The 12,440-nt window shown below is 44.1% G+C and overlaps 1 protein-coding gene across 1 annotated transcript in view; it reads right to left on the reverse strand.

Moving 5' to 3' along the window:
- vimar (visceral mesodermal armadillo-repeats) overlaps positions 1 to 12,440 on the reverse strand; it is a 78,279-nt gene that overhangs the window by 15,275 nt on the left and 50,564 nt on the right. The window contains exon 14 of the mRNA XM_072286988.1: positions 3,720 to 3,848. Within this exon, the coding sequence (XP_072143089.1) occupies positions 3,720 to 3,848 (129 nt within the window). The remainder of the gene's footprint in view (positions 1 to 3,719; positions 3,849 to 12,440) is intronic.

A 12,440-nucleotide genomic window follows, 5' to 3' on the forward strand; every position in this document is an offset into this window, starting at 1 on the left:
GCTTTCACAAAGTCAACAAAGAACTGATCTAAATTTCTCCGTTGTATTAAAGGAGTACTGAAGGAAAATGTATATATGTCATTTTTATTGCTTTATTGGATAACCGTTGACCAAGTAATTATGCTATGGAGCCTCCATTCGTCAAGACAGAAACAAATTATACTACCTTTTAATGTGACAAGCTCAAAACACACGCCAAGAGCAGCATGGCTTCAGACATGAAAAAGGTGGCCCCTCACGTCAACGAAATCTACTATGGTAGTCTCACGGTACCAGATACCACTGACATGTGCACACACACTATGGCTGTGCCAAAAGACCTATTCAGCACTTGACGGAACCCCCTGCATTTCCAAGAGAAGCAAACACTTGGAAGAGCCAATATGGTAGCTTTCGGCGACATGGTCATTGTATGGCCTTCAACAACCACACCCCACCACCTATGCTTTCACTGCCATGATGAGTCCTTTTTTCATATCCGAAGCCGTGCTGTGCTTGACGAGCATTTGAACAGGTAGTACAGAAGGTGCTGTAATGAATAAATTGTGGTGCTCTCGAGGAATTGTGGCTATGTACCGTAATTATAGACTCAAGTGCCTGAAAAATCAAGAAGCGGGACACGAAAATTTTGTGTCAGAACTCCTTTAAGGGTGTACAAGTAGTGATTCTTCAGACCACATTGAGTACTACCAGAAGCCAATGAAATGAACTGTAGAATACATTTTGAATAGTGTTCAAATAATGAGCAACACAATTTAACCAATGTTCACATTCTGGCATTTGTAACATAGCAAGTTTCTAATTACACAGCACATTACGAAGCATGCTTCATTGAAAGTACAGATCAAGCATTAGGAAACAAATAATCAGTTTGTTTGCATAATCAGGGCTCTCTAAAGCATAACTGGTTCTACATTATCAGAATGAAGTATTAAAAGGCAGTATATTGCGCGTCTGTTCGAATTTGTATATTAAGCCTTTGAGAATAATTAGAAGTGTGCGCCGTCTGTGGCGATGGCACAGAGAAAAAAAAAGAAAAAAAATTATCGAGTTATATGGTTGCTGCAGATGGATCCACTATAATATTGCAATGAAGTATGTTCTTAACCCTTTGCGGTCTCAGGCATTGACCCAGTTTGTGGTTGTTCCAGTCGGGAGCCATTCCGTGCATTTAGACGCCCCGCAGAAAAAACAATGAGGTAAAAAAACGCATGTTATTTATTTCAGAAAATCTATTTATTCCAGAGGCTCTCAACTGTACTTGAGCACTGTGTACTTGAGTGCTTATCGCATGAGGGCACTTATAACATTTCATCACAAGAGGTCTTAGAATTAGTGCCGACTCTACTTTAAGCACAGTAAAACAGGACCGGAAAAAAAAAAGATTGAATTAACTGAATGTCGAATTATCGAGGGTATCAAGAAAATAATAAACAAATGCTTACTACGTCAACACGCCTTTATTTACTGAATGAATCATCAAATCCTGTTTCTACCTTGCACAAGAGCAGTGCGGACGCTGCAGTTCTCGTTATCTCATGACTGATTAGCTCTCGCAGCGGCAAAGGCCTCGTGAATTCCTTCGCAGGGTGGCCGCGGTGTGCGTCTTCATCTGAGACACGCATTTCACTACCGCGTGCACATCCAGATTATTTTTTCGCCGGTTGCCTACAAATCGTCTGTCCACCACAACATAACCAGTGCTCTTCATCTTCGATAGCTTTGCACTGAGTTAAAGCAAAACTACTGTTTGCCACACGCGCTGTGGATGAAACCACGGCCGCTATCCACGCGATCATCTAGAGTGACCTTGCGGTTCTGAAGGCATGCGGCCGACGCACGCACTAAGTCAAAATGAAACAACCATTTGCTGCAACCGCTGCAGATGAAACCACGGCTATAGACGCAATCATGGATGCTGATTACGCGCTGATAAAGGGATGCGGCGAGCCGCCAACGCAGTGTTATGCACAGCTATATATGTAAAAATAGAGGGCACAATTCAGCACGAAGCATTCCAGTGTTGCTGTGAGTCACGTATCACATACGATTGCCGCTAATGACCGTGGCAATGCCGACTCTGCCCCTTTGTTTCAGTTTGACGCTAGACCGTTCAAGTGCAAAAGCTTAGTAGTACTGCCCATTTCCGAAGGATGGGTGGCTACACGCTGCTGGTACGTTTCTGTTATGCAATGTGATGTGCTTTTTGACACCCGGGCATGGGCAATGGAGGCTCCTTGGATCGAGTGCACCCAGTGTTCGTCATCTTAGCTACTTGGCGAACGCATAACCAGGGAAAATTCATTAGTGGCTCGCAGAACCCACTTTGAGAAACCGTGCTCTATACTAGGTAACTTTGTGCGCTTTATGTTTAGTATGGGCGGGATGAAATTTATTGCAGTTTTGCTTCAGTTTTATGTTTAATCATGCACAGCTGACGATGCGAAGTATTTGAAACCATTAGAAAAACCTTCACATCTGCAAACACATTCAAACTTCGATATAATCCAAGATGCTTATACCGAATAACAAATATAAGATATAAAGAAGGTATTTTCCTGTAGGACGTGACTTCATCATAATGAGATTCCACAGTCACCAAACATACAGAAATGGAAAGAAGGAGCACAATGAAATAAGAAAGGGGAGAGTGTGGATAATGGTGGTTAGTCGTGCTTTCACTGCTTACATGTACTCAACAGCATCCCTCAATATTGTCAGCGAGCAAACTTTCAACAAAACATATGCAGCACAGACCAAGTCGTCTCAGAAGTGCCGGCATCTGCCAGTGCCACTAAGGACATTTCATTTAAATATTTTTCAAGCAGTGGTCATGCCATGGAGAAAGGAGAGTTGCCACCCCAAAGAGTTTTCAAAAAATGACTCAACTTCAAGAGGACAAAACAAAGTTTGTCCCTCACACCATCAGTCATAGCCAAAGGTGCATACACATACAAAGGCCTGAACATTAATTACATATGTTGCACACAGCAACATCAAACAAATGGTTTTTGCCAATGCAGCAGCGGTTATGCCCCAAATGCTCAAGCCTGTAATTTCACGCCTTTTTTTCAAGGATCTGCAGGGCCTGTGCTGCAGATTTTGACAGCACATGGTTGCTGTGGTCCTTCAGGTCAGTGAGGACCGCTGCATAGCCTTCAGCCTGTAGAAGTGGCCTGAAAGAGTCTGCACAAAATAGCTAGAACATTAACTTTCCTGAAATTAAAATTTGCACTTATAATTCAGCTTCCCTGGGCCTCTTTATGGAACTCAAGAGTTCAATACATATACATACAATACAAATTGATAAAACTGAACATATTAAGCTCAAGTCATGTGCTATCTTACATTACAAGACCACTATGTACATGCAAAAAGCTGCCACTGGGCTGTGCAGTGAAGCACTCTCATTTGTTCCAAAATTAAAGGGCGAGAACAAGAGTTTTTCTCAACCTTCAGAAATATGGAGTGCTGGGGAACAATGCAAGTCCCACTGCATGACCAAGAGCCAGTGCCTGTGATGTGGGCAGAAACAAACTTTTGACAAAGATGGTGCCCTAGTTCAAGTGCCGAAAATTTTGTGAAGAGGTGAACTTGCAACAGCAGAGACTCATTGTACTACATCAAAGCCATCACCTATGCATTACTAGCCTCATGTGCTACGTCTTAAGTGATAGTTGCCAGCTGGCATTGCCAGAAAAAGAGCATGAAGAACTCACCAAGGCTGGCTAGTGCAGTAGTGAAAGCAACTGCATTCTGCAGAGCTTCAAGTGATATTTCTGGTGACTCAAGTAATGATCGCAGCAGAGGAAGAACATCAGCCTTTTTCAAATCTTCCAGAGCGGTACCTGTGGTGGTATGATAAAGCAGCATATAAAAGCATGAGATGCTCATAAAAAAATGTTTTGAGGGGACCACACAAGCATTACTACAATAAAAAAAATAGCTACAAAATGGACTCTTTCAACATATTCGGTGTCATTAAAGAACAAATTATGACTTTCCTGTATAAGGACATAATGCCAGCTAATTCACTCAGCTTCACACCACAGACCCAGATACTTGAGCTATAATAAGGGTAATGTTTTTATAAGAAGCTCAATTCAATTCAAAGCCACACTGATTAAAAGTTTCTGGCTAGTAGGCTAAACATTCTTGCCTACTGCATATTGTTATGTTCTTGCTTTACTCCATCATGACATGAATGGCATTTGGTCAATAGGAACTATAAACCTGCTATGTGCATCGTCTTACTCTTTTTTTGACCCTTGACATGGCACTTGACTACGGCATTTATAACGAAGGTATCAGCAGAATGTGGCTGGAGTGGCTACAGAATAACAGACAACACAGCATGCTGATCTGTGCCTCATTTGCAAAATTACCAGCCTCTTAAGGAGTACAGCCAGAGACTACAGGACTGTCATGGAAAGCAAGTGCCTGCTGGATGTCCATGCATATCACATAAATTCTGAAATACTACTCTGGACTTCGACACTGTAGTGCACTGAAGTAACACTTTGCACCAGAAACACAGGATAGACAGCTTTGTTACGAAATTTATTTTAACTCACCTCATACATTTATAAAAATTTGCACTATCTTACATACCTTCTAAATTATGCGGTTCAATTCAGATGATTGTGTTGTTCCAATAAATAGTCTGTGGTAAGCATAAACTGCAGCCTGTAGGGCCAGTGGCTACATTTATGATGCTGGGCATATATGCAATATGTGGTCAGCTTAGCAGCTCAGCCAAGTTTCCTTGCCAATCCGCTGATAGCAGGGTGCTGCATTCAAATGTAGTTGTTTTCATGCTTAGCAGCTTTGCCGAGCTGCTTGGCAGGGACAACTGTATATAAGCATTGGAAAAATTTTTGGATCAGCTTGATTAACTGGGGTTACTTGACTGGGGTTAATTAGCTGAACTGAGGTTGACTGGGGTTAACGCATAATTGGGATTCCACTGTATATGGCACTGGTGAGCTACAAGGAATGTTCAGCAATAAGTACTTCACAAATTGAGAGCTACAGCAGAAAAATAAGAGCACAAAATGTAATGTGTGCACTTGAACAGCCCTAGATGTCCAAAATGGTTTTTAAAGGGCCTCTCACCAGGCCACATAGCAAATTTTGGTTATATGCTGGAACTTGTTGCACGCCCTCTAGGGAGCATTATGCCACAAATAATTTTTTGAATTGTTTCTATTAGCAGAGATAGAAATACAGTAGGACCTTGTTGACACGATCCCATTACATACGATTTCTCAGCAGAAACGTTTGTGATCAAGAACACAAAACATGACCCTAGAGAGTTACGGATATATTTGACCAGTTCATATGCTCCCGGAAAACATGATATTATGGCACAAAATGCTCAGCACATCGCCAAATTGAGATCGTATGATGCATTTTCTGGCCACTAGATCCCATGTAAACAACAAAAGGAGCGAGGCAGGCGCAATCGAAAACAGTAGCCGCTCACCGCATCAGCTTCCCCGCGATACTTACTAGCCCGTCTCACGCGAAAATGCTGGCACGCACTTCATTTCTTATTCTAGTACCAGCAAATCTCCTCCCAAGTCGCCGCATGCCGCATCTTCACCTATCTGTTTTACAGCCCATGGGGCGCAGTGCCTTTGGAAGCATACTGCACGCTTTTCATAGGCGATAACCCAAACATGCCGCCGCTTCCTGCTGCAGGCGGCGCAATGTGAGTGTCATGTTTTGCTCCGGCGGCAGCCACAGTCACCCACCAGCTTGATTTTGTTTGTTTCCTGTTGGCATCTTAAAAATTGACAGTCACTTAAGTATCCTTAGGTGATATGAATGCATTAGGACTTGGCTAAGTTATCACCTTAAATTAATACTCCACCTTAATCCACCTTGCTCTAATTCGTACCAAGCTTAATCCACTTCAATCCACCTTAATCCAATTTTGGGAGTGGGCCAGGTCTGACGCTGTGGCTGTTTACCATAGGATTTCGCAGTGCAAGCCACAACAGGTCCAGTGCCAGGAGCGTAACGTCATCACTTGGTCACCTGGGTTTTGGTACCATTGAATGATAACAAAGGACGCCAGATTTTCCGCTTCATGGGGCATATAATGTTTTCGAATTAAAAGACTGCACAATAGGAAAACAACACAACATGTCTCAGACCGTACTCCTTCACAGACTCTAGAGGCTGACTGGCGATCTTGAACTAAACAATGTCCGTGCAACCTTGGGCGATCGGAACACACATTATCTACTCCCGGCCGGCAGATAAAGGGGCTTTGTACCGGCCACAGAGCTCGATGTCTCAGTAAGGTGCCTGGTGTAGTCTCGTGCAGACGCCATCCTCTCGGTAAGCGCGGAGACTATCTTATATTCCCTCATCTTTTAAAATGTTCAATACTTAGAAGCATTTCTCTCGCAAACCATACTTAGTTCAAGGGAATTTTCCATGTCTCAATAATTTCTCTTGTCGTATTTGAGTGCTGATTGCCATGTTATCGGTTATTAACGAAACTTTTTCTCAAGTCTCTAAATTTATTAAAGCAGTTTTTTGCGTGCGTACCATGGCCACGCACGTTTATATCTCCTTCCGTTTCTCTACCGTGGGTGCGCTTTAGAAGCACGGCACTGCAATTTTGCTTCAGTAATTTTCCTTTTCTTTTTTTTTCTCCTCCCTTAAACTCGTTCTCTTAACTACTACACGCAGAAACAAAGCAACAGCGCTCGCATTCGATCCCATAAATGAGAAAAATTATATATATATATATATAGAAAATTATCAGTCATAGCACTTTTAGTACAGCCCTCTGGGCCGTTCTCCTTTCTAAAGTAGTCATGTTAGGGTTATTATAATTAGACAAAGGTATTTCGCTCTTGTGAGCAGCACTCCTTAGGATAGTTACTTGGGCGAGCTTCCCACGCTAAGCGTGCCGCGCTCGCCTCGCACCTGCTTAAGCTTTTCCTAGTCTATAGAGCCGCTCGAGTTCCCTCTCATCGACGGGCGGCCATTTTTCCAAGAAAGTATGCCTACCAACCACTCGGCCATTGACCATCGCGGACAACATCAGTCTCTTTCCCCGTACGTACGAGGTTCTGGACAGAAGCTATGCCGCTTCAATGTAACCTGGGGCCTGACGGACCAACCGACTGAGCTATCTCTCCGGGCAACATCCAAGGGTCACAAGTTCAAATCCCCTGTTCTCTTCCTTCTTTTTGTTTTCCTACTTTTTTTTAGTTTATTTTAATCTCATTTCTTAAATTTCCTCTATTATGTATGGCCACTCATGTGCAGGTCATAAACTACCAGGTTTCTCCAGCTGAGTGCCATCTGTGCGGTTTAACCGAGCTCAGATTGGTCGACCTTGACTGATCGAAGAAGGCACCACTGTAGGTTAAATGAGGCGTACAACTCCTGCGGTGGCGAAGAGGTAGAGTATCAGCCTCGCGTGCAAGACGACCGTGGTTCGAATCCCGGTGCTGCGCAATTTTTCACCGGAAAAACAAAAAAAAATCTGCGTGTTGATAAAATTGTATAAACAGGCCTGGAATGCGGCCTGATCCCGGTGACCAGAACCCGTAACGCACTCGCTCACCAGAGCAGGATTGGCCACCCTGGTGCAATACTTGGCCACAACCTCCTATATGAATACAACAATCACACCCCGGCCCTCAGTCCCCAGCAGCCACGAAGCAACTGACCACGGCAGCGGTCAGATCTGTGATGCAGCAGAGGGTGCTAAGAATCCCTGGCTCTGGACAGGCTGCCATTGGAATCTGAACCTGGCAACGTTTAACGTTAGAATGTTATCTAGTGAGGAGAGTCTAGCAGTGTTATTGGAGGAATTAGAGGGTAGTAAATGGGATATAATAGGGCTCAGTGAGGTTAGGAGGACAAAAGAAGCATATACAGTGCTAAAAAGCGGGCACGTCCTGTGCTACCGGGGCTTAGCGAAGAGACGACAACTAGGAGTCAGATTCCTGATTAATAAGGATATAGCTGGTAACATACAGGAATTCTATAACACTAACGAGAGGGTGGCAGGTCTTGTTGTGAAACTTAATAAGAGGTACAAATTGAAGGTCGTAGAGGTCTACGCCCCTACATCCAGTCATGATGACCAGGAAGTCGAAAGCTTCTATGAAGACGTGGAATCGGCGACGGGTAAAGTCAAAACAAAATACACTATACTGATGGGCGACTTCAATGCCAGGGTAGGCAAGAAGCAGGCTGAAGACAAGTCAGTGGGGGAATATGGCATAGGCTCTAGGAATAGCAGGGGAGAGTTATTAGTAGAGTTTGCAGAACAGAATAATAGGCGGATAATGAATACCTTCTTCCGCAAGCGGGTTAGCCGAAAGTGGACGTGGAGGAGCCCAAATGGTGAGACTAGAAATGAAAGACTTCATACTCTGCGCTAACCCTGGCATCATACAAGATGCGGACATGCTCGGCAAGGTGTGCTACGGTGACCATAGGATGGTAAGAACTTGAATTAGCCTAGGCTTGAGGAGGGAATGAAAGAAACTGGTACATAAGAAGCCGATCAATGAGTTAGCGGTAAAAGGGAAAATAGAGGAATTCCAGATCAAGCTGCAGAACAGGTATTCGGCTTTAACTCAGGAAGAGGACCTTAGTGTTGAAGCAATGAACAACAATCTTATGGGCATCATTAAGGAGTGTGCAATACAAGTCGGTGGTAACTCCGTTAGACAGGATGCCAGTAAGCTATCGCAGGAGATGAAAGATCTGATCAAGAAACGTCAATGTATGAAAGCCTCTAACCTTACAGCTAGAATAGAACTGGCCGAACTTTCTAATTTAATCAACAAGCGTAAGACAGCTGACATAAGGAAATATAACATGGATAGAATTGAACATGCTCTCGGGAACAGAGGAAGTCTAAAAGCAGAGAAGAAGACACTAGGAATAGGCAAGAATCAGATGTATGCATTAAGAGACAAAGCCGGCAATATCGTTACTAATATGGATGAGATAGTTCAAGTGGCTGAGAAGTTCTATACAGATTTATACAGTACCAGTAGCACCCACAACGATAATGTGAGAGAGAATAGTCTAGAGGAATTTGAAATCCCACAAGTAACGCCAGAAGAAGTAAAGAACGCCTTCGGAGCTATGCAAACGGGGAAGGAAGCTAAGGAGGATCAGGTAACAGCAGATTTGTTGAAGGATGGTGGGAACATTGTTCTAGAAAGACTGGCCACCCTATATACACAATGCCTCATGACCTCGAGCGTAGCGGAATCTTGCAAGAACGCCAACATAATCCTAATCCATAAGAAAGGGGATGCCAAAGACTTGAAAAATTATAGACCGATCAGCTTACTGTCCGTTGCCTACAAAGTATTTACTAAGGTAATCGTAAATAGAATCAGGAACACCTTAGACTTCTGTCAACCAAAGTACCAGATCATGAACAGCAGGTTGCCACTATCCCTGTGTCTGTGTCTTATCAGTACTCGAGTACGGGGCAGAAACCTGGAGGCTTACGAAAAGGGTTCTGCTTAAATTGAGGACGACGCAACGAGCTATGGAAAGAAGAATGACGGGTGTAACATTAAGGGATAAGGAAAGAGCAGATTGGGTGAGGGAACAAATACGGGTTAATGACATCTTAGTTGAAATCAAGAAAAAGAAATGGGCATGGGCAGGACATGTAATGAGCAGGGAAGATAACCGGTGGTCATTAAGGGTTACGGACTGGATTCCAAGGGAAGGGAAGCGTAGCAGGGGACGGCAGAAAGTTAGCTGGGCGGATGACATTAAGAAGTTTGCAGGGACAACATGGCCACAATTAGTGCATGACCGGGGTAGTTGGAGAAGTATGGGAGAGGCCTTTGCCCTGCAGTGGGCATAACCAGGCTGATGATGATGATGCTTATTATCATCTTTTCCAAAACATATGAACAGGGTTCTGCTGTATATGAAGTGTCATGAACCCATGATTTCAGGAGGCGAGTTTCACGGCAGACACTGACACTCTCGCCATTGCCCTTTCTAGCCTATGCAAGCAAAATTCCTTCCCTGCATGTTCCTCTACTGGAGCCGGAGGATCACGTCATGTACACGTCACGGTCCCCACCTTTGTTCTTTTTGACTGTGATAGCAATTATATAGACATTTTAGGTACATTTCTGCCGTCGTCATAGCCGTTGTGTGCCGTATTTGGTATGTGCAATTGAAACTGTGCAAGGGCTAGCCAACGATGGCGGCTCCATCTTGGCGCGCAAGGGAGGAAAGTGGGAACTAAGCGCGCAGTCTTCCGTCACGGACAAGTCATCAGGGGGAGGGGAGGCGGGCGTTCTACTTCGGCAGTTGCCGAGTATGGCGCGGCCGCACGGGCCCTATTTTGAAAGCGATCTGCAATAGGGGAAAGAGTTCACCGAGTACTGATAGCTTCATGTACACTGTGTTTTTGCTGCTTAGTTCGTGTTGAAGCAAGAGGCAGCACGAAAGTCAATTTCCTCACTGGTGCTGCCGCACTTCCTTACTTTATTTTTGACTGAGAGTTTCTGTGGTCATCGAATGAGATGTGTTCATGTTTGCTTCTGCGCGCTGACACCACGCTTGTTAATTCAGTTAGTAAGCGAATGTTTACAAGTCTATATGGTACATAAAACTACTATCCTTACTTCGTATAGCTGTCTACTAATTTGCTATCATAATCGATGCTTCGCCATTCGGGCAAAACTGCGACCTTTTATCTCACATTTTTGCTGCATGGTGCATTTCCCGTGACGGTCTCACGCAAGCCACGAGCTCCTGCGTTGGGTTTTGTTTCACTCTGTGCACGATCTTGCAAGCTGTGCACGAGGACACCTGCATTGTTGTCTGGCTGCTTCTGTGAAATGGATCCTTCAGTGCACGAACGTTTGGAGAAGCTGGCCCAGCTCATGGATCCATACCACAATACACCACGTCGTTGTACCGCCGAAACTGCCACCAGAGACGATGCCCCTAACTAGCAGTACGATTGGTCAGTGCCTCATGAACACAGATAGATGTGAGTGGATGAAAGGTCATGATCGCGGTAACAACTCGAACACGGTAGAAAATGGCATAGTTTAGTTCTTTGTGTGCGCAACTGCGTGACGTGAGAACAAGCAAATGAAACGGAAGTACATCTCTCTTGCTATGGTACAAAGTAAACCAAAGACATGTAGATACTCAGCTTGTATGTTTTATTATTTCTCTAAACTTTAACTTGTCTATTGAAGCAACAGATCAAACAAATAACTGATGTTGCCTTGAATAATTCTCGAAGTTACATGTCGCTGTGAGTGGCGTCACAGCACTGCAATTTACACAGGCACACTTGTGCAATTGACGTCGACTCTCCAGCTGAAAGCGTGGTGGCCACAAGCGAGGAAAAGGGTGCATGGTTTTTGGTTTGAAATTTCAGCGCCTTTTTGCGGCACGCAGTGGTGTGATATATTGCAGACACAATCGTTAATGGGCATCATATGCACTGCACTGCACTTGTCAGCTCAAAATGGCCAGACATGGTGAGGGACTCACCCTGGGTTTTATTTATGCCCTTACTTTGTTGGCAAAGAAAGACTAGAGGCAAGGCAATTTGTTGGCTTTCCAAATACTATATGGCAGCTAGACCTCATAATAAAGATCTTTTGGTCAATTTAACAAGAAACCACAACTTTCGACTGCTGCCTCGTTATCTATGGAAGCAATGCTCCAAACACTCCTGACAGAACAGTGTAGCTGAAGTGCAGAAATGAAAGAAGTCAAGCATTGACAACTGGAACTTGACTCATAATATAGAACGCAGGTCTCATATTCATGCGAGGCACTAAACAGCATGTGTGATGCACTGCGGGTGAGGACTTATCTAAAGCAGACAACTTAGGAAGGCTGGTAATAGTGAGAGTACCCAGGAGAACCACATAGGTGTCACAAGGGCTCCGTAAGATGCGAGCCATTTGCTACCTGCACATTGACTCCTGCTGTACTGTGCATTTCATGATGCTGACATTAATTAGTTTTCCAGACTATATTTCAGGCCCTTGAGTATTTTTGTTGCGAGCGCGTCTGCCACCACAGTGCCATCGACACTACCTGCCAGTAACCAACAATGATTGAGTCAGACGTTATGCAGCCTAGCTATGGGTGGCTGCTTATCAGAAATAATTTGCTAGTCCTTGGACAACTATTCAATGGCTGTAAATGTCTGGTTCCAACCAAATTCATCTGTATATGTTTTAGGGTGGAATACTGAAGGCTGCCGTGTTTCTAAAAGTTCATGACTAAATTTGCACAGCATGAAATGGTGTGCCAGTGATGAACAGTCAAGGTGACATGCAACCTGTGCAGTGCATTGTTACTGCATATTATGGCATATTGTGGCAGGCTACACACATCACACTAGGCACAAGGGAGGTGCAGCAGCAGATTAAATTTTCAGCAGG

The sequence above is a fragment of the Dermacentor andersoni genome, chromosome 1, assembly GCF_023375885.2.
Source record: "Dermacentor andersoni chromosome 1, qqDerAnde1_hic_scaffold, whole genome shotgun sequence".
In the NCBI taxonomy this organism is placed as follows: domain Eukaryota; kingdom Metazoa; phylum Arthropoda; class Arachnida; order Ixodida; family Ixodidae; genus Dermacentor; species Dermacentor andersoni.